The 25,236-nt window shown below is 64.1% G+C and overlaps 3 protein-coding genes and 1 long non-coding RNA gene across 12 annotated transcripts in view; 2 read left to right on the top strand and 2 right to left on the bottom strand.

Annotated features, from left to right (window-relative positions):
* Nucleotides 1-4,814, bottom strand: part of LOC116435878 (myosin light chain kinase 3-like) — a 37,721-nt gene extending 32,907 nt beyond the window's left edge. The window contains exons 1-2 of one of the 9 annotated variants that reach the window (XR_004236879.1): nt 4,645-4,814; nt 4,472-4,532 (exon numbers count right to left, since the gene is read on the bottom strand). The gene's annotated coding sequence lies outside the window, so the exon portion shown is untranslated. Of the gene's footprint in view, nt 1-107; nt 267-1,440; nt 1,688-4,306; nt 4,392-4,471; nt 4,533-4,644 lie in introns of those variants that run through there. The other 8 variants (XR_004236872.1, XR_004236866.1, XR_004236881.1 and 5 more) reach the window with 8 other exon arrangements.
* A 727-nt stretch (nt 4,815-5,541) lies between these two features.
* Nucleotides 5,542-15,700, bottom strand: MEF2B (myocyte enhancer factor 2B). Its single transcript, XM_032092501.1, has 9 exons — nt 15,431-15,700; nt 9,756-9,835; nt 9,423-9,626; nt 9,220-9,351; nt 8,448-8,610; nt 7,264-7,409; nt 6,986-7,097; nt 6,815-6,899; nt 5,542-6,435 (listed from the first exon to the last, which is right to left on the bottom strand). The coding sequence occupies exons 2-9, from the start codon at nt 9,807-9,809 to the stop codon at nt 6,120-6,122; spliced, it is 1,212 nt and encodes a 403-aa protein (XP_031948392.1). The 5' UTR covers nt 9,810-9,835; nt 15,431-15,700; the 3' UTR covers nt 5,542-6,119.
* A 3,222-nt stretch (nt 15,701-18,922) lies between these two features.
* On the top strand, nt 18,923-25,150 carry TMEM221 (transmembrane protein 221). The gene is made up of 3 exons (XM_032092478.1): nt 18,923-19,520; nt 23,364-23,449; nt 24,033-25,150. The coding sequence occupies exons 1-3, from the start codon at nt 19,213-19,215 to the stop codon at nt 24,554-24,556; spliced, it is 918 nt and encodes a 305-aa protein (XP_031948369.1). The 5' UTR covers nt 18,923-19,212; the 3' UTR covers nt 24,557-25,150.
* LOC116435900 lies at nt 19,625-23,319 on the top strand. The gene is made up of 3 exons (XR_004236890.1): nt 19,625-21,496; nt 21,706-21,965; nt 22,644-23,319. It is a non-coding gene; the product is annotated as an uncharacterized LOC116435900 (long non-coding RNA).
* Nucleotides 25,151-25,236: the final 86 nt, after the last annotated feature.

The raw sequence follows: 25,236 nt of genomic DNA, 5'->3' as shown, positions 1-25,236 counted from the left end.
CCCTGCTCTCCTTTTTTTTTTTTTTTTTTTTTTTAAACCCCAAATCCTTCCCCCGCGAAATAAAAAATAGCTGCACACACCGAAACTTCGCTCCGGCAGCCCCTTACCTCGGGCACCGGGCAGGGCAGGGCAGTCGGTCCGACCGGCCCCGGGGCTATAAACCCCGGGGGTGGCTTTTGTGAGTTTGCCGGAGTTTCCCCGGGCTGTCCCCTTTTGTGTCCCATTGCCATCTAGAGGCCCCGATTAATTAATTTCACACCGAAGCTCGGGAGAAAATTTTCCCACAAAACAAGTGACCGAGGAGATGTGAAACTCCAAAGAAAAGGAGTCAACATCAAGTTCAACAGCATGCGGGGAAAGGCCTATTTCCATCACAATCGCGTCTGAGCGGGGGCCGGGCGGGGGGCGGCGGGCGGCGGCCCCCGCGCCCCCTCCGCGCGTTCCCAGGCTCCGAACAATCGCTCTCTGTTTGCCTCGCACATGCCGGCGTTTGGGCACGGAGGCTGCCTTGGGATAACAGGAATAATGAGGGGAGGGGGGTTCGGGGGGAGAGCGGGGCGCTGGGAGAGTGCTGGAGGGGTGGGAAAGGGCGGCGGGGCGGGGGGAGCGCAGCCGAGCGCACCTGGGCGCTGCCCGGTACCGACCTGTTGAGCCCCGGCCGGCGGCACCCGCTGGAGTTTGCGGGAAGAGCCGCGATGGGCGACACGGACAAGCCGGGCTCGACGGGGCCGGGAGGGGGACCCCAAAGCCGCGAGGGGACAGTGCCGAGCCCCGGAGCGGCGTGGGGACACTTTTCCCTAAGTTTGGTGTCGCCCCTTGTCTCCCTGCCGGCGCCGGCCACGCGTTTTCCCACAGCCCCGGGGGAACGGGGGGTGCCTGTCCCGGGGGAACGGGGGGTGCGGGCCCCGGGGGAGCGGGGGGCCGGGGCCCGGGGTGGCCGAGGCGGTGGTGGACGTGTCCTGCAACCCAAGCAGCTCGGCTCCGCCGGGCATTGTCCCCACGGAGCCCGTGGCCATTGTTCCCGGCGCTGCGGGAGCCGGAGGGAGGGCAGCTTTCCACGCCTCGTCCCCCCCCCCCCCGCCATCTCACCCCCACCCCGACACTCACACCGGGGCTGCCGGGACCCTAATCCGGGATGGGGGGTGGGGAGGGGGAGGGAGGGCAAAGAACACCCCACCCACCCCCCGAAAAAAAATAAAAAATATCAGGCGAGGGAAGGGGAGGCGCGGGGTCCCCCCTCGCAGACTTCCTCCAAGTTGGGAGAAGCGGGAGGGGGAGCGGCGCGGCCGCCGGTGCCCGCCCAGCCCTGCCCCTCCGGCACCGGCAGCACCGGCGGCTGCCCCGGCGGGCGCGGGGAGTTCAGTGCGGGGCAGGGAGAGGGGAGGATAAAAACGGCGGTGAAAAAAAGGGGAGCGGGGGGGTGGGGGTGGGATTATTTACCTCCCTCCGCACCTCTGCGTCCATTAATGACTTAGCGGCAGCGGGAGCCGGGAGCCGCCGGGACACCGGCAGCCTCCGGGGCGTGGGGCTGGGGGAGAACCGGCCCCGGCAGCGGGCAGGACGCGGAGCCCGGGGCCATCCAGGCGCTGCGGAGCCGGGGCTGCGGCTCCCGGAGAGCACCGGCCGGGCTGTGGGAAGCGGAGCCCCCCGCGATCACGTTGCCTTTACGTGGGGTTAAACAGGGAACGTCTGCCCGGGGCTTGAACGCCGCGAACCCCCCGAGCGCACCGGGCAGCCCCGGCCCGCCGCCACCGGGGCCTCGGGATGGGGCGGGTATGGGAGGGGGGGAGGATTCCGCCCAAACATCCATTTTGTCCCTTTTGGAAATGGAGATGGGAGAGAGGAGGGAAAAATGCGTCTTTTTTTTTTTTTTTTTTTTTTCTTTTTTTTTTTTCTTTTTTTTTTTCCCCTTGCTTTCTCCATATTTTACTACGTAAGGAATGACGTCCTCGCGTCAGGAGCGGGATAGGTTAGCCCGGAGCTTGGAGAGGGACGGGGGGGGGAAAACCAGGCTGGGGGGAGCGCGGGGGCGGCTCTGGCAGCAGAACCTAAAAATAACGAGGATTTTATTATTTGGAAAAAAAAAAAAAAGATATAATAATAATAATAACAATAATAATAATAATAACGGTAAGCCCGGTGACCCCGCCGATGCGGCCCTGCAAGGGCAGCCGGTGGCACCGGCCACTCCGGGGACCCCACCTCGCCTTCCCTCGGGATTTGGGGCGCCCCATGGGGTGCAGAGGGAGGGTTGGGGGGGCTCTCCTGTCCTTTCCCCCCCGCCCGGGGCTGCGGCAGGGGCTGGGGAAGGCGCTCGCCGTTCCCCGGCCGTTGCGGGATGATTGCGTGGAAATGAAGCAGAAATTGGCGATTTTTTATTTAATTCAACCCCAAATCCCCCGCTGCTCCTCGGGTTAACAACTCCGAGCCCCCGGGAAGCGGCCGGGAATGGATTCCCACCTCCCCCCCCTCCTCCGGGCGCACCGGGAATTTGGGAGCGCTAAAAAATCGGGGGCTTCGCGCAACGCCTGGGGGGGTTTGCACCCCAAATTCGGCCCCGGCGAGGGGGGGACACCCAGGGACACCCAGCTCCCCGCAGACTCTGAGCCACCGAGCGGGGCCGGGGAGGGCCGGGCCTGGCTGCAGCCCCTGGAGCCTCCGGGATGCGCGGCCGCTGCCGCCGAACCGGGACCGCGCCGGTGCCGCTGCCGGTGCCGCCCCGGGGCCCTCCCAAGCCCTGCCCGCCCCGGGGACGGACAGCCCCCGGCCCGGTGCTGCCAGGGAGGCCTCGAGCTCCGCGCTCTCCCCTAATGAGCTCCGTTTATGCATTTCCTCATTAACGAATATTTCTCGCGGCCGAGCTGGGGGGCACCGGGACGCGCGGCCCCGGCCACCCGCCGCCCGTCCCGTCCAAGCGGGGCTTCCCGGGGGCTCGGCCGGTCCCTGCCAGCCCCGGGAGAAGCAGGAGGCAGGGCCTGTGCGTCGGGCACCCCAAATCTTACTGCCAGCCTCGGAATTACCGTGCCCGGCGCTGGGGTGCGACCCCCGCCCTCGGTGGCCGTGAGACCCCCGGGTTGCCGAGGGGCTTCCCCCGGTAAAAGGCGTTCGGGCCGGGCCCGGCTCCTCCAGCCGCCCGGTACCGGCGGGCCCGCTGCCCCCCACCCCCGACGGCGCGGATTTAGGGGAGTGGGTGGCGTATTTTGGCTCCCTGATGGAGTTTTGATCAAAAATTCATTAACAGGCGCTGGGCGCAGCGCCATGAATATTTCAGGGCTTTCGCTAAACAACAAAGTGGGTGTTTGGGGGAGGATGCACCGGGGGGAGGCAGCCCCCGGTGCCCGTTTCGGCCCCGCTTTGAGGCGGCGGGGACGCCAGGAGGGACCGGTCACCTCCGTTCCGTCGGGACCGCGGAGGCGACCGCTGGTCCGCAGCCCCGGGGCTCTTTGCGGCCCCGTTATAAGGGCGTGAAACGGCCCCGGTGACTCGGAGACCGGTCCCTGTTGGAGCGGGCGGCCCTGCGGGGACACGCAGCTCCCGGCCCCGGGGCCACCGCCGCAGCCCGGAGTGTGCCCGGCCCTGTCCGCGGTCACGCGCGGCCGTGGGGCTCCGAGGGACCGCACCGGCCCCGGGTGCCGCAGAGCGGGAGAGGGGTGGGGACAGCGGGGGGACCCCACGGCCACCCGGGATGTCCCCTCGGAAGGGGGACATCACCGCCCCAAGGGATCCGGGGACACGGGCTGCTCCCCCACAGCTCTGGGCAGGGAATAATCCCCCCAACACCGCCCCATGGCAGCGAGGGAACACCCCGACGGAAAGGTCCCCGGCCCCCAAATTGGGGTGCGGAGCCCCCCAGCACATCCCGCCCGCAGCACAGGGGGAGGCGCCGGCTCCGAGCAGAGACAAAGCCCCGGCGGCTCCGCTGGAGCCCAGCACCCCCCGGAGCAGCGCAGCCCCCGGGCTGGGCCTGCAGGTAACTGGGCTTTACTGGAGCACCTCCCGGGCCAGCTGGGAAGGGGACACGGAGCGCCAGAGGTGGCCACGGTGGGCCGTGGTGGGAGACACAGCAGCTCTGTCGCCTCCCAGTGTCACCCCGAGCACCCCGAGGCAGCTGGGGGGCCCTGGGTGCCACCTTCGGGGCAGTGCCATGGGGCACGCCGCCCTCTCCCCCGCGCTGGGGACACCCGGCAGGAAGGCAGGGGACAGAGGGACAGAGGGGCCTCTCTGCGGGACCAAAGCGGGGCTTGGGGACACCCCAGGGCACCTCCCGAGCCCAGTTTGGGACGTGTCGCAATGGGCGTTACTGGACCTGCAGGCAGGGGTCGGATGCGCGGCTCCAGCAGCTCCCGGCGCTCCCGCCGCTGCCCTCCGGGTCCCGCCGGCCGTTCCCGTGTCCCGGTGCTGGGATGCGACGAATCCCCCCCCGCCACCACCACCCCACCCCGGCAGCCCCCAGCCCCTCCCCGGGGCTCACCTCGCCCTGACATTTCCTGGCGCTCCTTCCATGCCAGCGGGTTGCCATAGCAAATCTAAATCTTACAAACAAAACGAGGGGAGAAAAGCCTGATTAGCATATATTCAAATGAGCCATGCAATAATGCAAACCATAAATCATGCAGTCATTGCTATTCAATCAGTGTCTCTTACCCCAGCCCCCACTCCTTGCACCCGGTGTCTCGCCTCCTCTTGCCAGGCAGAAACCCTTTCCCGGTTCCAAAGGCGGCCCTGGAGGGGACCTGCCACCCTTTTGGGGGGGTGGCCCTGGGCCCAGCCCGGCTCCGGGGCTCGGCACAGCCCCTAATCCCGCCTGGTATTTATGGCGCTCTATTAAACGGGGCAAACTCTTCCCAGGATTAATCTCCCGCCCAGGTTTTAATCTCGGGGCTCGTAATGCCCCCCCCCCCCCCGCCTCCGAGGGAAGGGGCCCAGCTCAGCGCTGGAGGGTGTGGGGGGACCCCTAGCCCTGCCTGATCCCGACCTGGGGATGCCCAGGTGGTGCTGGGGGGGACCCAAAGCCCCCAAAAATGTCCCTGTGGGGTGATGGTGCTGCAGGACCTTGGTGCCCACTCCTTGGTCACCTCCCAGCAGCGTGGCTGTGGCTGTGGCCATACCCAGCATGCCACAGGCCCCAGGGGATGCACCCCAAAAAGCAGCAGAACCCCCAGGCCCAGCCCAGCCCTGAGCTAAAACAGGCTCAGCTCAGCTGGGCCAGGCCCACCCCCTGTAACCCCCGCCTCGCCCCCCAAATCCCCATTTTAAGGGGTTTTTCCTTCTCCCACCTGCTCTGACACCCCCTAAGAGGCTTTTTGGGGTCACTGAGGAGTGGGAGCAGCACGGCTGAGCCCCAACGACCTGACCAGAGTGGGGGTAACCCGGCTGTCACCCACCCTGAGAGGTGGCTCTGAGCCTGGGGGACACGGGGGGCACAGCGACGCTGAGAGCAAGGGCGTGTGGGCATGTGCCACCTCTCCCTTTGGCGACGTCAATGCGGCGCCACCCCAAACTGGGCTGCCTGACCCCAAGAAGCTCACACCAGACACCCCGAGACCCCCAGCTCTTTATTGGTGAGAAGATAATAAATAGAAAAGAGTCCCTGGCTGGGGGAGCGGCACCCCCCACCCCGCCTGTCCCCTGTCCCCTGTGCCCTGTGCCCCTCCCGCGTCCCCCTGGGCTCGGAATTGGGCCGGTGGCTGCAGGGCTGGAGCCGCTGCCGGTGCTCTCAGTCCTGCTGCCACCGCGTGGCACTTCCCAGCCACTCCCGCTCGCCGGGGACACGCTGCTGGCGCGGGGACAGGCGCAAGGACGGGGATGGCCGGTGTCCAACACCACCGGACAGGACACCGGGACGGCGCTGGGCTCCTGGCCTCGCAGGGGGTGGCGGGCAGAGCTGAAAGGAGGGGACTTGGTGGCATTTGGGGGCTCCAGGGAGGGGGGGTCTCGAGGAGCTGCAGCCCCAGGGTTGGGCGACAGTGACCCTGCAGGGAGCCCGGTGTCACCGCTGGTCGCCACCACCGCACTGCCACGGGCACGGGGGGCTTCCCGAGGGTCTGAGGGTGGGGAAGAAGCGGGGGGGCTGCTCCCCCAAGCTGGGTTTTCCCCCTCCCTGCACCCCGGCGGCCTCGCTATCTCTGCCAAACGTCCACGGGCTGTCCCCGCCGCGCGGGGACAGGGACCCTCTGCTCGTCCGGCAGTGGCCGCGGTGGCCCCAGCGCGTAGGGAGGGTAGCCCTTGGCGAGGTCATCCCGGGGCTGGAGGTCTCCGGGGGCTCGGGAGGCTTCGCTGAGGGACGCCAGGCTGGTCAGGGAGGGCTGGGGGGTGCACGGGGGACAGCCCAGCCCCGGCGACACCCGCTCCGACTTGATGCTGATGGCCTGGTGCTGCGGGGACGCGCCGGGGGCAGGCGCGGGCTCCTCCGCGGGGACGATCCGGCTGCTGGCCCTGCGGCGAGAGGGGACGGGGATGAGGGCGTCTCCCTGTATCCCCTGCCAGGTATCCCCTTTCCCACCTAGAGAGGCTGAGACCACCCCCAAATTCCTGTCCTGGACTGGTTCTGGCCCAGTCGGGCACTGGGCCGGTGCCCGCATGGCTGCTGGGAGCCTGGAGTGTGACTGGGGGGGGGGACATGGGGACAAGATCCGTGGGGGAATCCCGCTGGAAATAAGCTCTGGAGAGGCTTTGGGGTGACCCCCAAGACCACCCTGGTGGGTGGGGGGCTGCCCCTCGGTGCCTGCAGTGCCCACGGCTGGGAGGTGACACCCGTGGGTGCGGCGGAATGGGCTCATCCCTGCCCTGTCCCCCCTGTGCCCCCCGTCCTTACCCCAGCGCTGCCATATCCCGCGGGTGCTGCCACGCCGGGGGCTGCAGGAAGCCGGGGGGCGGCGGGACCTCGCCAGCCCCAAAATCTGCGGGGTGGGAGGACAACAGTGAGCAGGGGAGGGTCACAAATGTGGGGACAGCGCTGTCCCAAAGCTGAGCGACCGCGACTCACCTGCTTGGGCCGGGCTGAGGAAGGGGAAGCCGGCGAGGCCGTGGCTCGGAAGGCCGGAGCTGCCCGGGCTGAGCACGGGGCTGAGGGTCTGCAGGGCAGGGTACAGCGGCCGCTGCGGGAAATGGGGTGACCCCAATAGGTTTTGTGCCCCAAAGCCTCGGGCGACCCCTCCGCACCACTCCCTGTGCCCCCCAGCAAAGCCCCGGAGGAAGGGGCAGATCGGAGCAGAGGGATTTGGGGAGGGGACACCCGTGTGGCCGTGGGGACAGCTGACTCACCACTGCGCTGCCGCCGCTCCGGCCACTCGCCAGGCTGCCCTGGGCCTCGCCACGCCGGCCCTCGGCCCCCAGGAACAGCGGTGGTGGCGTCTTGGTGGCCAAGGCGCGGCTCAGGCTGGCGGCAGGGAACAGGGGGTAGCTGAGACCTGGGGGACAGAGGGACAGGAGGATGCACGGATGATCCTCGGGGGATCCCCGTGGCGGTGGCCGCGGTGGCCGCAGTGGCCCCGGGGCCGTGGGCAGCCATGTGTGCCTGCACGGTGCCGCGCTCCGGCAAAGCCACTTCCTCCATGGGCCACCTGGGCTGTGGCCACGGGCTGTGACAAGAGGCGACACACGAAGGCAGTGGCTGGATCCAGCAGGCTGCAAACCCCCCTGGCCGGACCCTGCTGAGGGGAGCAGCAGCTGCCCATGGAGCGGCCGGAACCTCCCGTGGGAATGTCCAGCGTGCCCGTGTCCCCATCCAAGCATTTGGGATGCTGCCTGTCCCCATCCTGCGCCACCTCCCACCCCCCTGGGTCAAGCCCCAGGTTTTGTGGGGTTTGCCGCTGCTTTTCTGTCACCCTGCCACCGCCCCGTCCCAGCGGGCAGGATGAGCCCCCCATGCCGAGCTGTGCCACACGGGAGGGACCTGCGGGCACAGGGTGAGGGGACAGCTGGGTGCCGGCTGCTGGCAGGGCACAGGAAGCAGCTGGAGGGAGGTTGGGGCCGGTGTTTCCACAGCTGCGGCACCGCTCCTGCCCACGCAGCCGCCCCGGCCCCGTTCCCGGTAAGTCCCCGGGAGAGGAGCTTTGCATGCGGGGCCTGGCAGGGCCTGGCTGGGAAAATCCCCACGGGGCCGTGGGGTTTGGGTGCTCGTGGTGGGGAGGGGGTGGCCATGGTGGGGATGGGGTGGCCATGGAAGGGGCAGGGTGCCCGTGTTGGGTATGGGGTGCCCGTGTTGGGAATGGGGTGTCCATGGTGGGAACGGGGTGTCCATGGCAGGAATGGGGTGTCCAGGGTGGTGTTGGGGTGTCCACGGCAGGGATGGAATTTCCGTGTTGGGAATGGGGTGTCCACGGCAGGGTCGGGGTGTCCAGGGTCATGATGGGGTGCCCACGGTGGGGACAGGACACCCATGGCAGGGCCCTTCTCCCCTGCACCCACCCCCTCACAGTGTGCCTGGCTGATGGCCCCGAGCCTACCTGGGGGCAGTGGCCCTGGGGACCGTCCCGGTGGCTTCGAGGCAGCCGGTTTGAAGGCAGGAGAGCGGCCCTGGCCCTGCGGGGAGCTGCTGGCGCTGCCCAGGGAGGTGTCGGTGGCCGGAGGGGAGCTGCCATAGGCTGCCTCAGGCAGTGGCACCGGGCTCTGCGGGGACACACAGGGGTCAGGGACAGGGACCCACGGGACCTTTGGGGACCCTCGGGGCACTGCAGAGAGAGGCAAAGGTCGAGGGAGGGAATGGGGACCTGCAGAGTGGAGCAGAAGTCAGGGACAGGGAAGGGACAGGGACCCTTGGGGACTCCTGGGGACTCCTGGGGACCCCTGGGGTTCTGCAGAGCAAAGCAGAGGTCAGGGACAGGGAGGGGATAGGAACCCCTGGGGACACTTGGGGCTCTGCAGGACAAACCAGAAATCAAGGACAAGGAGTGGACAGGGACCCTCAGGACCCTTCAGGACAAACCAGAGCTCAAGGAGGGGCTGGGGACTCTGGGGACCCTGCAGGACAAACCAGAAACCAAGGGCAGGGATGGGACGGGACCCTCAGGGACCCTCAAGACCTTGCAGGGCAAATCAGAGATCAAGGACAGGGAGGAAATGGGGACAGGGACCCTGAGGACCTTGCAGGGCAAATGAGATGTCAAGGGAGGGGACAAGGACCCTTGGGGACCCTCGGGACCCTTCAGAACAAAGCAGAAATCAAAGCCAGGGATGGGACAGGACCCTCGGAGACCCTCACCCCCACCAGCGACTCACATAAAACCTGGGCCGTGCCAGCGCCAGATCCACTCCATCCCCGAGCCTTCTCCCCCTGTCCCCGGGCGGCTCCGGGCCCTCCTCCAGCTCCAGCTCGTGGCTCTCCAGCCCCAGCCCTTTGCGCTTCAGCGTCTGCGGGGAGGCCACAATGAGCGGGTCCCTGTGGCCACCCCGGGGCCCCGGGGGCCGCCCCCGGCCGCTACCTCGAGGATGTCGGAGTTGGTGCGGCTCTCGTGGGGCTCGCTGTACTCGGTGTACTTGAGCAGCACCTTGTCCATGTCGGTGCTGGCGTACTGGAAGAGGCGGTTGGTGCTGTTGAAGATGATCAGGGCGATCTCGCAGTCGCACAGCACGCTCAGCTCGTACGCCTTCTTCATCAGCCCGAATTTCCGCTTGGTGAAGGTCACCTGCCCCATAAAACAGCCCGGATTCTCCTAAAAACGCTCCCAACGGGGTGGTGGCGGCAGCAGGGCGGCTTTGCCTCCCATCACCCCGGTCCCCACCTCAGCCCCACCTTGGCTCTGAGTGGCTCCTACCTGCCGGTTCCGCTGATCCAAAATCCGGCTGATCTGGATTTTTTTCCGGCCCATTTTTGCCTCCTCTGCTGGGTTTGGGGCTGGAAGAGAGCGAGAAACCCCTGAGCCCCACAGCCCTCGGGGCTGTCCCCAGCGCCGCCAAAAATAAGTTTGGCTGCCCCAAAAAAAATCAGTTTTCAGAGGAAGTTCGGTCATTTCTTCTTCCGCAAAGATGGTGGCCAAGCGGAAAATGGGGGAAAAATGGGAAATTCTGCTGGGTTAGAGGGGAAAAAATCCCCTTGGCCCTGCCCAGCAGCCCAAATCCATCACCCCCACGGCAGCCCCAAGCACCTTTGGGTGTTGGCTGGGAAGCGGCGGTGCCGTGATCCCAAATCCTTCAGCGGGAGTTTGGGATCAGAGTTTTCATCCCAAACCCAAGGGGCCGCTCCGAGGCTGCTCCTGAAGCTGCTCACGGCGGCTCCGTGGGATGCGGAGGGCGTTTAAAAGGGGGCCGGGCTGGCGGCGGGGAGGGTCCCTCGAACAAAAGGGTTGGCTTTAGGTTCAAATTTGGGTTTTTTTTTTTTTAATCTTTTTTTTTTTTTTTTTTTTTCAACCTCCACCAGACTAAATTTGACCTCCACCGCTCGCAGGCCAGGAAGTGGCTGCACGAGGAGACAGCAAAGTGAAACCACCCACCCACTCCTGCGGCCACGTGAGCCAGCCCTGGGCAGGGATACGGGGCTGGCGACCCCCCGTGCCACCCTGGCTGTGGGGTGCCAGCACCCTCCGAGCCTGTCACAGCGTTGGGACACCCCGCTGCTGTCACACCCCCCCAATTCTTGCTCCTCTGCCACCCCCACCCAGCAAGAGCCACCCCAAAATCCCTCCGGGACACCCCGGTGCCACCAACGGAACCGCGGGTGGCTCCCAACGGGACCCTCGCGCCCATCCCGGTTTGGGGGTGGCTCTGTCCCTGCTGTCCCCAAACCCCAAGCCCGGGGCGAGAGCGGAGCTGGGAAGGCAGCGGGGCGGCAGCTCCGTGTCGGGGACGATTTCGGGACCCCCCAGTTGGGCCAGCAGCCCCCCCCCTTCCTCCCAGTGCCAGGCTGGATGCCAGGGGTGCAGTTGGGGACCCTCCGGTTCCCCGATGCCCCCGGCGTCCCGCTTCCCCCTCTCGAGCACGTTGCCATTTTACCATCGTGCTCGGCCGCTATTTTTAGCTGATCAAAACTAATTTTAATTTATGGAAGGAAATTGCGCTGCCGTTCCCACGGCCCCGCTGCCACCCTGCGTCCCCGGGCCCACGCACGACCCCCCCCGTGCCCCCCTCCCGAGGTCCAGGGGGGTGCCCAGACCACCCTGGCCCCGCCGGAAAGGGCCGAGAATTCCCTGGTGGAAAGGCGGAGGTTTTCCCATTCCCAACCATCCCTGGGGTGTTTTCCTCGCTCCTCCCGGCTCCGACACCTGCGGCGTTCCTTGAGGACATCCAGAGGGTCCCCACTCCACAGTGTTTCATGTGGGGGTGGCAATTTGGGGCTGATCCTTGGGTTTGGACCCGTTTGGGGCCGGGGGTGCTCGCCCGGCTGTGACCCCCCTGTGTCCTGGCACAGCCTCATCCCGGCAGGAATTTTTGAGGCTCCAGAGTGTTGGGAATGGATGGAGGGATGGAGAGATGGCTGCATGGAGGGATGGATGGATCCATGGAGGGATGGATGGATGGATCCATGGATGGATCCATGGATGGAGGAAACCTCCACCTGCAGCAGGGACATGAAATAATTCCAAGGATTTGCCTGGGCACAATCCACCTCAGCTCCTTGGATGCTCAGTGCCCCGCAGGGCAATGCTGAGCGGGTCCTGGAAGGTTCCAGCACCCACGGAATGACGCTGAGAAGGTCCTGGAAGGCGCAAACACCCACAGGGTGATGCTGAGAGGATCCTGGAAGGTGTGGGAGGGAGTCCAGAGGAAGCAGAGCCACAGCCCCATCGATCCAGGGCATCCAGGGACCCTCTGGGTCGGGACTCTCGGCACCGGGAGAAGCGGCCGAGGCCTCGCGCAGCCGCCGGGGCCGTTCCATCAGCGGCTGCTCCTCACGGCTCTGCCCGTCCCGGGAGCCCCGGGGGCACGGCCGGGTGAGATGTCCCCGGGAACGCGGCGCTCGGTGTCACCTCGGCCACCTCAGCGCGTCCCCGGAACCCCCCGGGCAGGTGTGAAGGGCTGGGAGGGGAGCGGGGATTTTCCCATCGGGATTTTCATCGGGATAAGGTGAGCGAGGGCACAACGGGGCGGCTCCGCCCGGCATCGTCACCTCCAGCCAGGTGGCACCTCCAGGGCAGGATGGAACCTGATTCCAGGGAGGGCTCATGGGAGGGGAGAAGCCCTGGAGGGACCCCAGAGCCCCTCCTGGCCTTGTCCCCGCCACGGGGACGCGCTAAATATCCCCAGAGCACCGGCATTCCAAGAAATCCCGACGCTCTGGAGCTCTCCAAACCTTCCAGACAGGAGATTCCCCCCTGTCCCCTGTCCGGGAGAGGCTCCGGCGCTCCTGGCACCCGTCCGGCTCCGCTGCCTCCCACGGGTGCTTATCTTTAGCCCGGGCTCGCACGCACCGGGATCGGAATCGCTCCCACCTCATCCCAACCATTCCCGCTGGGATCCAGCGCGGTCTCCCGGCGAGCCCCGGGCTGGGATCGGGTTTATAATGAACCCCCCGGATCCTCTGCGCCTTTAGGGGGCATTTGCACGGCGCCAGGGGGATGCAGATTCCCTTCTCCAGCTCCTGACTGGGGACACCAAACGGATCCCTGGAGAGCCGCGTGGTTTTCCGTGAGCCCGTGCGGGATTCCCGGCACCACGACGGGGCCTCCCAGCACTGCCTTCAACACCTTTACAGCCCTGGATGATCCCAGAAGCGTTAAATCCACCGGATTCATCCTAAAATCCAAGCAGGTGGGGTATTGTGGGAAAAGCTGCTCCAGGGTCCGAGCGCTCCCCTAAAACACCCCCAGGTTTGGGTCCCTGAGCTCCCCAGCGATTTATCCTCCCACGGGACACAGAAAGTGAGGGGGAAAAGCTGTTTTCACCAAATTCTGGGGGGGTTGTTGCGAATCTGAGAGCTGGGGGTGATTGGGCAGGAGCAGGAGGGGAGTGGTTATCGAGGACCCGCATTTGGCAGCTCCCAAAAAGCGTTTTGTTGGAGGAAAACAACGATTAAAGCGGGAGAAAGAGTTTCCATCCCATCCCCTACAGGGAGGGAGGGGAAAATCTGAGCCACGAGCAGCGAAATCCCACAGGAGGGCGGGGATGATGCAGGGACCGGCAGGAAAACGGGGATTGAAATGGGGATTTAAGGCCCGACGCACCGGGATGGACACGGAGCGCTGGGACCAGAGGGACACATCCAGCCCCGGGCGTGGCCCGGGATCCCGGCGATCCCCAGGGAATGGCTGAGCTGGTGTGAGCAGCATCCCGAGCCCCGGCACGGGGAAAAGTCAAAGTTGAGCGTGGAGTTTCTGCCGGGCCCTTCTGCTTTTTATAGGTTGTTTAAACAAGCGACCAGTACAAACCAGCGCGGGGCTGGCAGCGCTGGGTGGGGACTGGGAAGGCAGGAGGAGCCAGCTGGGAAGTAGGGGAAAGGTGGGGATGGGATGCTGAGGGATTTTTGGGACCACCACGACCTCCAAAAAGCCCTGTCTCCCACCTCCCAAACATCACCCAGCCACCCCAAAGCCCCTAAGGGGGATTATAATTAATTTATCCGTGCCCTGGGACAATCCAGAGCCACATCCAGGCTCGGGGTGACACTGCCACCCTCCAACCCCACTGTCACCTCGCTCGGGGGTGACACAGAGCGAAAGTCCCAGGCGCTGCCACGGCCCGGTGCCGATGGGTGGAGGCTTTTCGGTTCCAAAATGAGTGTGTGGAAGGAGGAAGGATTGAAAGGGCCCCCAAAAACGAGGTGGCTCGTGGCCCTCGGGAGGATGAACGGACACGGGGACCCCCCCTCCATGCCCAGAGAGCGTTTGTGGCTCGGTGGATGCCACGTCCATGGGAAGGAACGCCCAATTCCCATGGGATTGGGCTGCCCCACGCCACAGTTGGGAATTAATTTGGGAAGCGACGCTCGGTTGGTGCTGGAGGCTTTGCTGGGTGCACTCAGGGCTGATCTCAGCCTGGCCCCGTGGCTTTAGGGCTGCCTGGCTCACGGGCCTGGTTTGCTCCTGACAATCCTGCTGGGATTCTCGGGAAGACGAGGGAAATTGGAGGGTCTCAAATGCACCAATTCCCCCCCAAATCCTTCTGGGTCTCCCCACAGCAGCGTGCCAGGATTTCCATCCCTCTCACTGCTGGGATGACCCAGCAGGATCCCTGGCCCCTTGCACCAAAGTTTCCCAAAGTTTCCCAAACCCGCTTTTTTTCCCCAGATATCATCAGTGCTCTGGGCATGGAGGTGACCGGGAACATTTCACACCCTAAAAGAAACCTGAGACCTGCACCCCTCTCCCGAATCCCCCCTCCTTCCTGACCCCCAGATCTCCCCACGCGTCACCCTGACGTGACCAGCTGGAAGACGGGGACATGGAAAAGGGCCAGGATCGGGATGTCCGGATGGGTCACCCACGGTCCCTTTCCCAACCGGTGCCCGATGCCCCGAGGGATGCCCGTAGAGGTGAGGTCGCCTGGGGGCACAGCCCATGGTCCCATCCCTGCTTTCCGCTCATCCCGAGCTTCCAGGTTAATTCATTCCCTGTGAAACCCAAGAGCCGGCAGCGCTGGGAGAGTTTCTCTCATCAGAAGAAGAAAAACCCTGAGGATGGGGACAGGGACAGGGACACGCTGGGAACGGGTTGTGGTGGGCAGCAGGATCTGGCAGAGGATCCACCTCGCTCTCCATAGGTGACGGGGGGACCCAGGTGGACTGGGACACCCTGGAGGTGCCACCACCCTGGAGGTGCCACCATCCTGGAGGTGCCACCACCCTGGAGGTGCCACCATCCTGGAGATGCCGCTGTCTGGAGCCGTGGCCGTGTCCCATCCCCACCTGGGAGTGGGAAGGAACCGGGCTGCCACCAGCACATGCCAGGAACAGCCAGGCCGCCGTGACACCCCAGCAAAGTGCCAGCGCCATCGGGGCTGCCCGGGCGCGGTGTCACCGCTGTCACTACAACCACGTCCAGCCAACAGCCCGGCCGTGCCGTGCCTCAGTTTCCCCCCGCGCCGTGAGCTCAGCCCCAACCCCCAAAGGCCCCGGTGGGCCCAGGGGTGGCGGGGAGGTGGCGGCGGGGCCGGGGCAGGGCGGCTGCCACCCAGGCTGCACTTTTGGGTTAAACCCGGGCGTTCCTCCCTGCGCAGACACGAGTAAAAATAACCGCCCCGAGCGCGGCGCAAACCACAGGCTTTTTATAGCCCGCCATCCCGAGACGGCGGGGCGGGGGCCGGGGCTCCGCCGTGCCCAGACCAGCCCGCCGGGCGCCGGCCCGGCCGCACCGGCCCCTCCCCGGGCCGGCCCCGCTCCCCCTGCCCGTGCGCCCCGACGGCGCGGCCGCCGGCATGCGGAGGGAGCCCGGTCGGAGTAGAACGGGGAGCGGTGCTGTCATGTGCCATTGTCATCCCCCCTGCTCGGCCCCGGTCACGCCGGAGCGCGGCCGCGTCGCGGGGCGCCCGGGACCCCCCGTGCCCGCCGCGGGACACGCACCTGGACAGCGGCGCTTCCTCCTCGGCAGCTCCGCGCCCGCTCGGCCGCGGGTGCCCGGCGCTGCAGCGGAGCCGGGGCGGCCCCGGTGCTGATCCCGGTGCTGATCCCGGTGCTGATCCCGGTGTCGATCCCGGTCCCGGGGTCGGTCCCGTTCGTGTCCCCGGAGCGCGCGCGGCCGCCGCCTGCCCGAGCAGCGCCGGTGATATTTGCATAACCCCGCCCACCCCGCCGGAAGATTTGCATAGAGCAGCCGGGCTGTCCTGCCATTGGCTAACGGTGAGGATTGGTTTGCATAGACACGCCCCCGGCGGGGAGAGGGGCGGGGCGAAGGCGAAGGGGGCGTGGTCAGGGAGATCGGGGGGCTGCGGAGAGGGGGAGCCTGGGGAATTTTGGGGGGTGGGATTGGGGGGATTCCGGGGGAATATGGGGGGAATTGGGATGGGGGTGACGCTGGGGGGGTCTGGGGGGTGGATGGGATTTGGCAGGGAAGGGCGTGGATGAGTTTGTGGGAATGTGGGAGGCTGGAATGGGGGTGAGGCTGGGGGGCCCGGGGAAATTGGGGTGGGGGATTTAGAAGGGGAGGACGTGGATGAGTTTGTGGGAATGTGGGGATCTGGAATAGGGGTGAGGCTGGGGAGATTGGGGGGCTGGGATAGGGGATTTGGAAGGGGAGGACATGGTGGGTTTGTGGGAATTTGGGGCACTGGGGCGGGGTGAAGTTTGGGGGGTCCCAGGGGACGTTGTGCCCTCACTGCGGGGTTCAGGCCGGGCTGGGATGGAGGTTTTGGGGCGCAGTTTCAGGAGCAGGCTCTGGGTTTGGCTCATGGCATATCCCCAGGGTCCCCCATTGTGGTTTCAGGGGACTCCCCAGCACCGCCAGCCCCATCAGCCACAGGGTTTGGGGGTGTCACTCCCCTGGTCCCCAATATCACCGAGGGCTCAACAAAACCACGGTGAAAGAAACCTCCTCAGCTCCAAAACCCTCCTTCTTTTCATTTCTTTTTTATATTTTTATAAAGGCAGTGACTGCCCTGGGGGGTGGGGGGGAGTGGGGCACCCCCTCCTCCTGTCGCAGCCTGTCCCCGTGTCACCACCGAGCCACGCCGCAGGGAGGCTGTGGGACAGCCCTGGGGACAAACCCCAACACCTCCGTGTCACCCTCCCGGCCCTGGCAGCACCCGGCACATTCGGTGCTGTGAGTCCCTGTCCCTGTCCCCAATGCCAGCCCCGGGAAGGTGACAGGAACCTGAGGACGAGGAGCAGGGAGCAGAGGATGTCGCTGGCTCTGCGTCCCGTGGCTCAAAGGCTGTGAAGACGCCCCAAAATTACTTTGTAGGGCAAAAGGGGGCAGATGCTGCTGGTGACAGAGCCTGGGGCTGGGGGGAGGGAATAGCGGAGCTGGAAGTCGGCGTTCCCGGCTGGAAGGTGCAGAGGAGCCAGGCTGAGAAGTTGGGCTCTGATCCCAAACCTGATCCCAAAATCAGCCCAGGGCAGGCACTGCCCAACCCACACCCCCCCTCGTGTCCTCTGCCCTGACGGGGACAAAGCCGTGGTGGAGCCACAGGGATGACCAGGACACCGGGTGGGTGCCATGGGGGGGATCCTGACCCCTCCAGCGCCTCGGGAAGCTGCAGGGCTCCCCGGGATCCCAAAGGGAACCCCCGTGTTTAGGGCAGCAATTCCCAACTTGGGACCCAATTCCCAAGTTCCCACTCCAGCTGGCGGGCAGCAGGTGGGAAAAACGGGATATCAGGGAAATCAGGGCCCACTCAGCCCCACAGCAGGGACATCTTTGCACCCTGGCCATCCCGGGGGGTCCAGTCCTGCTCCCAGTCCCAGGAAGATTGGGAAAAGGGACTGGGAAAATGAGGAATTTCTGGATGAGGCTTTCAGGCCGCGCTGGCGTTAAGGACGCAACGTCTTCCTTAGAGCTGCTTTTAAAGCTCATGATTTATAGAGTGCTATTAGCAGAGTGTTAATTAGCCGCGCTCGTAATCTTAATTGATCCTGAAGAGGGGGTGGGAGGGAGAGCAGAAGCGCCAGGGCTTCGGTAGAGCCACGTCCCGGCAGAGCCTGAGGTGACACATCCAGGTGTCCCAGCCTGCCCTAGGACAGAGTTTGGGGACACACGGGGTGGCTCCTTGCCCAGGGCTGTGGGACATCCCTGCCCTGCCCCGTCCTTCCTTCACCTCGGACTTCCCAGGGCTCGGCCCCGCTCACAGCCACTCCCAGCCCTGCCAGGCAAAGCCATTTTGGGGCACAGGGACCCCCCGGTCCCCCCGGGTCAGGGGGTGCCCAGGCTGGGCTGTGCCCGGCTGCTTCTTCCCAGCTCCGGGGTGGCAGCTTGAAAGCTTTGAGCTCCCTCTTGAGGCTCTTGCTGCCCCAAAATCCTGGGAATTTGGGGAGCCTGAGGTGCTGGATGCCCTGGGATGAGAGCTGCACCCCAAGTGACAGCGGTGGAGGACACGGCTGAGCCCCGTCACTTTCCAGGACACGGGAAAGGGACGGAGATGCCGTCACCGGGAGCTGGTTTGGGGACTTTGGGCCAAGTGCCAGTGACTGCCATCCCCCCCCTTCCCCCTCCGCAGCCAAAAATGCTGGAAACGAGCCTGGAGCCAAACTCCTGCTGCTGCCAAGGCCAACACGCCAAGATTTCAAAATAGCCCCGTGTCCCGCGCGGCTCCGGCCGGAGCCGAGGGTGCCAGCGGGAACCACCCACGCGGGCCGGGCCGGGAAGGGACAGGAGAGGACGGGAAGGGACAGAAAGGGACAGAAAGGGCACTGCTCCTCCAGCAGACGGAAAGGTCAGTCCCATCCGGATCCCACAGCCAGGCCTGGGCACGGCCCCAGCATGGAGGAGGCTGCGTGGCACCCGCTGTCCTGGCACTGCTGGCGCGGTGCCCAGGGCGGGCACGGAAAGGCCAGACCCCAGTGTCCCCTTGTGCCGTCCCCAGGGGGAATTCCCGTGCCAGGGGCTGCTCCCTTGCTCTTTCCCGAGGTGACAGGTGAGCTGTGGGGTGAATTTTCCGGAGTTAATGCTGCTTGAAACCTCCACGATTCCCAGGGGAAGCCGCTGGCGGGGCAGACCCCAGAGGAAAAGGCGATTCCGCTTCCCAGGATATTTATAAGACATGGGAAACTCGTGGGGGTCCCAAGGGCCTGGTCGAGGGTCCTTTCTCAGCCTGGCCGGACTGGGAACGTTCCGGGCGCTCCCTCCGGGGTTGGAGGGGACAATCCCGGCGCAGGTGGAGGCCAAAGGCGCCTGTCCCTGGGGATTCGGGATTAGGGAATCGCGGCGGCCTCTTCCCACCAGCCTGGGCTTACATCGGGGAGGTCAATCCCGGGGTTTTCCCAGCAGCAGGAAAAGCAGGGCTGGGAATGGGGAGAGCGGGGAGAGCGGCCCAGTGTCCGTCTGTCCCTCTGCCCGCCCGTCCTCCTCGGTCCCCACCCCCTCCCACCGCCCCGAGGAGGCTCCCGGGGCCCCACCGGGGGCGGGCACGGGGCGGAGCCGGCCCGGGGGACCGGGGAGGTCCCGGCCCGGAGGCAGGACCGGCCCATCCCGGCGGGCAGCAGCGCGGGAACGCAGGCGGACACCGGCGAACGGAGGCGCTCCCGGCCCGGTGCCGCTTCCCGGTGCCAGTTCCCGGTTCCCATTCCACGTCCGAGTTCCCGCAGCGGCAGCACCGAGGAGTCGGGGAGCGCACGCACCTTCGGCACCCCCGCGGTGCCCGGTTCCCCCCGGTTCTCCCCGGTTCTCCCCGGCTCCCGGTGCCGGTCCCGCCATGCCCTCCGCGTACCCGCGGCGAGCCCTGACGGTGCTGCTGCTCTTCGGCACCTTGTCCGCTGCCATGGCCCTGCTCTCCTCCAGCCTCATCTTCCAGCTGCCGTCGGGCCGCGCCAGTCCCGCCGGAGGTGCCGGTGCCGGTGGCGGCCGCGGGGCGCTCCCGGAGCCGGTGGCCGCCGCTGTGCTGCCGGTGTCGGCCGTGCTGGCCGCGCTCTGCCTGGTGCTCAACGTGAGCTGCCTCCTGCTCTGCCTCCTCCACGGCTACTTCAGCACCGAGCTGTGCCGGGGGCAGCCCGGGCCCGACCGGTGAGAGCCGCGGGGCGACCGGGGCAACCGGGGCTGGAGGGGCCGGGGGGGCTCGGGAGAGGCGGGGATGCTCGGAGGGGTCCGGGGGATGGACAGGAGGGAAGGGGCTGGAGGATGCGGAGGGATCGGGGAATGAGGGGTGCGGGGTGGCAGCGGGATTGTCACAGGACACCGGGACAGGGTCCCCTGGGCATGGGGAGCTGCCAACCCCTCCTGCGCCCCAAAATCCGCGTGAGGATTTGCCGGGCCCCCCAAAAAAGAGGGGTTGTGGGGAGCAAACGGTGGGAAATTCCCTAAATTCCCCTCCGTGGTGCTTTCCATGAACCCCAAGGCTGGAATTGTGCCCTTTAATTTGGGCTGAGCTTAGCGGCTGCACGGACTGGGAGCAGCGAGTTTAGACCGGGCTGCACAATCCAGGTGATTTCATTTCCCGGATTTCAGATTCCCACCGCGTTTTGGGGGGGTTACAAGAGCTCCTGGCGTCACCCCAGCCCCCAGGGACGGCCCAGGACCCCCCCAAAATGTTGTCGCTGAGGTCACTGCTGCGGTGACCGCCGGGGCCACCAGCACAGCACCAAAATGACCCCAGGGCTGGGCTCATTAATCACGGCCACGTGTTGATTTAATCATTACCGGCACTTTTACACCTGCACTGTTATTCCCGAAATAATTCCTCTCTTTTTTTCATGGATCTGGAATGGGCTAGGGGCTCCTCGCCCAGCTCCTGGGTTAAAATTAAAACCAGCTCGTGAATAACCAGATTTTAAAGTATTTTTGGGGACAACTGGATATTGTGGAGGACCCTCAGCGTGGCTCACGCAATTTTTGGGACCGTTTTGACTTCAGTCAAAACTCATTTCAAGGGAATGACGATGTTGCAACAGCTTTTTGTCCCTAATTAGAGAATCCAATCAGTCCCTGGGCTGGAGAAATTCCAGCAGCGCCTCCTCAGCCTCTTCCAACGCTTCATTAACGGAGGAGAGCAAAAATATTTCTCCAAAACACAAAAACTCCCACAACGAACTCGGCTTTTTGTGGGAGCCGATTTTCCGCTGGGAAATTAACGACAAAAAACTCCCCCCCGAGTCGTGGATTTTCCTGGGATCCCGGCTTGGATTCGGGCTCCGTTTGGGAGCTGTGAGGTCCGAATTTTGGGAATTCCGGGGGCCAAAGGGGAGCAGCGGGATGCGAGGTCACAGGTGGGGACAAGGGACGTGCCAGCCCCTGCTCCAAGGGAGCGACATTCCCAAGGAATTCCCATCGCCGCAGGGAAGGCTCTTCCCCCCCCCCCCCCAAAAAAAAAAAAATCTGAATTTAAGGCGGATTTCTGTGTGCGGGTGACACGAGGCTTCGGGAATTCCTTTCCCTGGGATTCGCCAGCAGATCCCTCAATCCGTGCCCCAGTTTCCCCAGGTGCGACTTGAGAGTTCCGCTCACATTTGGGAGGAAAAGCGGGATTTTTGGGCCACGGGGCCACGGCCAGGAGGTGCTGGCGATGTCCCCGTGCCGTGGCGGCATTAAGGGAGCCGCTCACGTCGCGGGGACCTTTCCCACGTTGGCGCTGTCACCCCGAATTAGCTCAGGCCGCGCTCCCCGCTCCAAACAAATCCCAACGCTCCCGCTAATCCCTCCCGGCTCAGGTAATTAGGGAAGAAAGCGGCCGCTCTTCCCTCTTGGAGCTGGGAGCGGATCCAGCGGCTCCCGGCGGGACACGGGGACAGCGGAGGGGACCCGGGCAGAGCATCCTCGGATGTGGAATTCCCTCCTTGGCTCTGGAATTCTCTCCTCGGATGCGGGATTCACCTCCCTGGGTGTGGAATTCGTCCTCTGGATGTGGGATTCACCCCTTGGATCGGAATTCCCTCCTTGGATGTGGGATTCTCCCCTCGGATGCTCCGTGGAGCGACACGAGGGGTCCCACAGGACGGTTGCGCTCCCTTTCATCCTTTCCAAACAATTCCCTGGGATTTTTGGACGTGGCCAGCAGGGATCGGGTTTTTAAGGGACAATTCCCTGGGATTTTTGGACGTGGCCAAGCAGGATCGGGTTTTTAAGGGACAATTCCCCGGGATTTTTGGAGGTGGCCAAGCAGGATCGGGTTTTTAAGGGACAATTCCCCGGGATTTTTGGAGGTGGCCAAGCAGGATCGGGTTTTTTAAGGGACAATTCCCCGGGATTTTTGGAGGTGGCCAAGCAGGATCGGGTTTTTAAGGGACAATTCCCTGGGATTTTTGGACGTGGCCAAGCAGGATCGGGTTTTTAAGGGACAATTCCCCGGGATTTTTGGAGGTGGCCAAGCAGGATCGGGTTTTTAAGGGACAATTCCCTGGGATTTTTGGACGTGGCCAAGCAGGATCGGGTTTTTAAGGGACAATTCCCTGGGATTTTTGGACGTGGCCAAGCAGGATCGGGTTTTTAAGGGACAATTCCCCGGGATTTTTGGAGGTGGCCAAGCAGGATCGGGTTTTTTAAGGGACAATTCCCTGGGATTTTTGGACGTGGCCAAGCAGGATCGGGTTTTTAAGGGACAATTCCCCGGGATTTTTGGACGTGGCCAAGCAGGATCGGGTTTTTAAGGGACAATTCCCCGGGATTTTTGGAGGTGGCCAAGCAGGATCGGGTTTTTAAGGGACAATTCCCTGGGATTTTTGGACGTGGCCAAGCAGGATCGGGTTTTTAAGGGACAATTCCCTGGGATTTTTGGACGTGGCCAAGCAGGATCGGGTTTTTAAGGGACAATTCCCTGGGATTTTTTGGACGTGGCCAAGCAGGATCGGGTTTTTAAGGGACAATTCCCTGGGATTTTTGGACGTGGCCAAGCAGGATCGGGTTTTTAAGGGACAATTCCCTGGGATTTTTGGACGTGGCCAAGCAGGATCGGGTTTTTAAGGGACAATTCCCTGGGATTTTTGGACGTGGCCAAGCAGGATCGGGTTTTTAAGGGACAATTCCCTGGGATTTTTGGAGGTGGCCAAGCAGGATCGGGTTTTTAAGGGACAATTCCCCGGGATTTTTGGACGTGGCCAAGCAGGATCGGGTTTTTAAGGGACAATTCCCTGGGATTTTTGGACGTGGCCAAGCAGGATCGGGTTTTTAAGGGACAATTCCCCGGGATTTTTGGAGGTGGCCAAGCGGGATCTGGTTTTTATGGAGCTGTTTGGGGTATCCCAGCTCCCGCCAGCATCTCGGGTTTCCCTGGCACCGCCTGCCCAAACCCCCCATCCCGCTCTCCCGACAAGCACAGAACCCTCTGCTCACTCCAAACGCAGCGAGGACGGAATTTTCCAGCTCCTTTTGGCTCTGGAGGTGCCCGAGAAGCGCCGGCAGCGGGAGCAGGGATTGGGGCTGGGGTGAGACAAAGGCTCTGCTGGGAAGGCTGAGATCTTCTCACGAGTTTTAAGCGCAGCTCAAGCACCGAGTCCCGCCCAGACAAAAGGGCTGAAACCGGAGCTGGGCACAGAAATCCAACCCCGAGGGTGAGGAGAGAACCCGGCCCGGCTTTGTCCCTTTTTTGTCCCCCAGGCTTTGCTGAACTCGAGCAAATCACCTGCAAAAGTTTTGTCTCTCCTCAACCCATCCCCACTCGGCCTTGGAAGCACGGGCAGGCGGGAAAAATGGGAATTTTCAAGCGATTTCCCAATTTTCTGTAAGAAGAAGAGCCTGGGGAACCCCAAACTCAGGACTTGGGGGGTGACTTGGCCCTGAACTCTTCTCAGTTTTGAGTTCCTCAGCTCCAGCGTTTTTCCCTGGGCTCGGAGCAGGACCAGGATCCTTCCCAGAGCTGTTTTCCCTGCGAGGAGCCTGCCCAGAGGCTCTGTTTTCCTCGTTTTCCCTCTTTTCCAGGGCAGACTGTTTCCTCCTGGACAGCTGCAGTGTCCGGCACGCGGCCATCGGCCTCTTCTGCTGCGGGGTCTGCCTCTACCTCACAGGCAAGTGTCCCACCAGTATTCCCAGTACTCCCAGTCCAGCCCCGGACTGGTTTCTGCCCCATCACCTGGTGGGGCTTTGCCAGCTCGTTCCCACATCGTGAACTTCCCATTCCAGGGGCCCAAAGCTGGAATTTTGTAGGGGCTGGAGGGGGTCCAGAGATGGGAATGGAGCTGGAGAATTCCCGAGGGAGCTGGGAAGGGGCTGGAGAATTCCCGAGGGAGCTGGGAAGGGGCTCAGCCTGGAGCAAAGCGGGATCAGGGGGGACATTCCCAATCTCCACCAGTCCCTGCCAGGAGGGCACAGCCGGGGAGGGGATCCCAGGGGACACCAGGACAGGAGGGAACGGCCCCAAGCTGTTCCCATCAGCGGGAATTTCCTCCTGGAAAGGCCTTGGAACTGCCCAGGGAGGAATCCCCACCCCTGGAGGCGTCCAAGGAACGTGGCGTGGGCGACCAGGTGGGGATCGGCCACACCTTGGACTCGGAGCTCTTTTCCAACCTCAGCAATTCCATGGATTTACAAATCCATCCGTTTTTAGTCCCGGCTCCTGAGGCCGTCCCTGTGCTCTGCCCCCTCTCCCAGCTCTGGCCCTTTTCATGCTGCTGCTGTTCGAGCCGGAGGCCGCCATCGCCAGCGCCTGCATCCTGGCCTCTGGAATCCTCGTCCTGCTCATCACCGTGCTCCACGCCCTGCTCCGCGCTTCCCAAATTTCCCAGCGGAGCCGCTCGGAGCCTTCCCAAGCCCTGTACGAGAACGACTCAGCCCCGCACGGGGACAGCTCCGGCAGCGACCTCAACAACAAGAACGCGGCTCCTCCCCGGCCCCGCCCTGAAATCCACCGGGAATTCTCCTTCCCACCTTTCCTGGAGCGCAAATCCCAGCTGGGCTCGGCCTCCAGCAGCAACCTGAGCTCGGCGGGCAGCCCCGGTAAGGAATTCCAGCAGGAATTCCAGCAGGAATGTCGCGACTTGTCGCGCACGCACCGGACGCTGTCGGTGGAGTCGGGGCTGCTCCAGGGGCAGGGAAAACCTTGGAATGTCATCACGCAGGAGATGAGGAATGTGATGTCCCGCAAGCCCACGGGCAAGGACTCCACGCTCGTGTGATGGAAAATTGGGATTTTCCCGGCAGCTTCCCGGGATTTGCAGCTCGGGGCAGAGCCGCCCCGGAGTTGTTGCTTTTTCCACGATTTTGGGATTTTTTTTTTTTTCCTGGATAAACTCCTTTATCCCCAGCCAAATTCCCTGATCCATCCAGGACCATCCCAGCTGCGGGAAAGGACGTGGAAAACGTGGATGAGAAGCAGGAATTGGAATTCCCACGAGCAGAACTCCTTCATTCCTTTTCCAGCTGATCCCAGCTGATTTCCTTGGATGTTGTCCCTCCCTTCTCCTTCCTCCCTGCTCCATCCTCAGCCTGACCATGGGATGGGAGGGCTTTGGGGTGGCCAAGAATGGGGTTGAGGTGGCCAAGAACAGATTTGGGGTGGTTTAAAGTGGGTTTGGGGTGGCCAAGAGCAGTTTTGGGGTGGGAAAAATGAGGTTTGGGGTGGCAAGGGGGTGTTTGGGGTAGCAAAGGGTGGATTTAGGGTGGCCAAGAGCAGGTCTGGGGTAGCCAAGAAGGTGGGTTTGGGGTGGCCAAGAACAATTTTCGGGTGGCAGAGGAGGGGTTGAGGTGGTGGGAAGGGGTTTGGGGCGGCAGAGAGGGGAAATGGGGTGGCCAAGAGCGGGTTTGGGGTGGCAGAGGGGTGGGTTTAGGGTGGGAAAAAGCAGATTTGGGGCAGCAG

This window comes from Corvus moneduloides, chromosome 28, assembly GCF_009650955.1.
Source record: "Corvus moneduloides isolate bCorMon1 chromosome 28, bCorMon1.pri, whole genome shotgun sequence".
NCBI classification, from domain to species: Eukaryota; Metazoa; Chordata; class Aves; order Passeriformes; family Corvidae; genus Corvus; species Corvus moneduloides.
This window is presented reverse-complemented; position numbering and strand designations above follow the sequence as displayed.

Coding starts and splice junctions, on each gene's coding strand:
- MEF2B (XM_032092501.1), bottom strand. CDS start 9,809: ATGGGCCGGAAAAAAATCCAGATCAGCCGGATTTTGGATCAGCGGAAC. Junction 9,627..9,755: donor TGGATCAGCGGAACCGGCAG/GTAGGAGCCACT, acceptor TTTATGGGGCAG/GTGACCTTCACCAAGCGGAA. Junction 8,611..9,219: donor TGGCACGGCCCAGGTTTTAT/GTGAGTCGCTGG, acceptor GTGTCCCCGCAG/AGCCCGGTGCCACTGCCTGA.
- TMEM221 (XM_032092478.1), top strand. CDS start 19,213: ATGCCCTCCGCGTACCCGCGGCGAGCCCTGACGGTGCTGCTGCTCTTC. Junction 19,521..23,363: donor GGGCAGCCCGGGCCCGACCG/GTGAGAGCCGCG, acceptor CCTCTTTTCCAG/GGCAGACTGTTTCCTCCTGG. Junction 23,450..24,032: donor GGTCTGCCTCTACCTCACAG/GCAAGTGTCCCA, acceptor CCCCTCTCCCAG/CTCTGGCCCTTTTCATGCTG.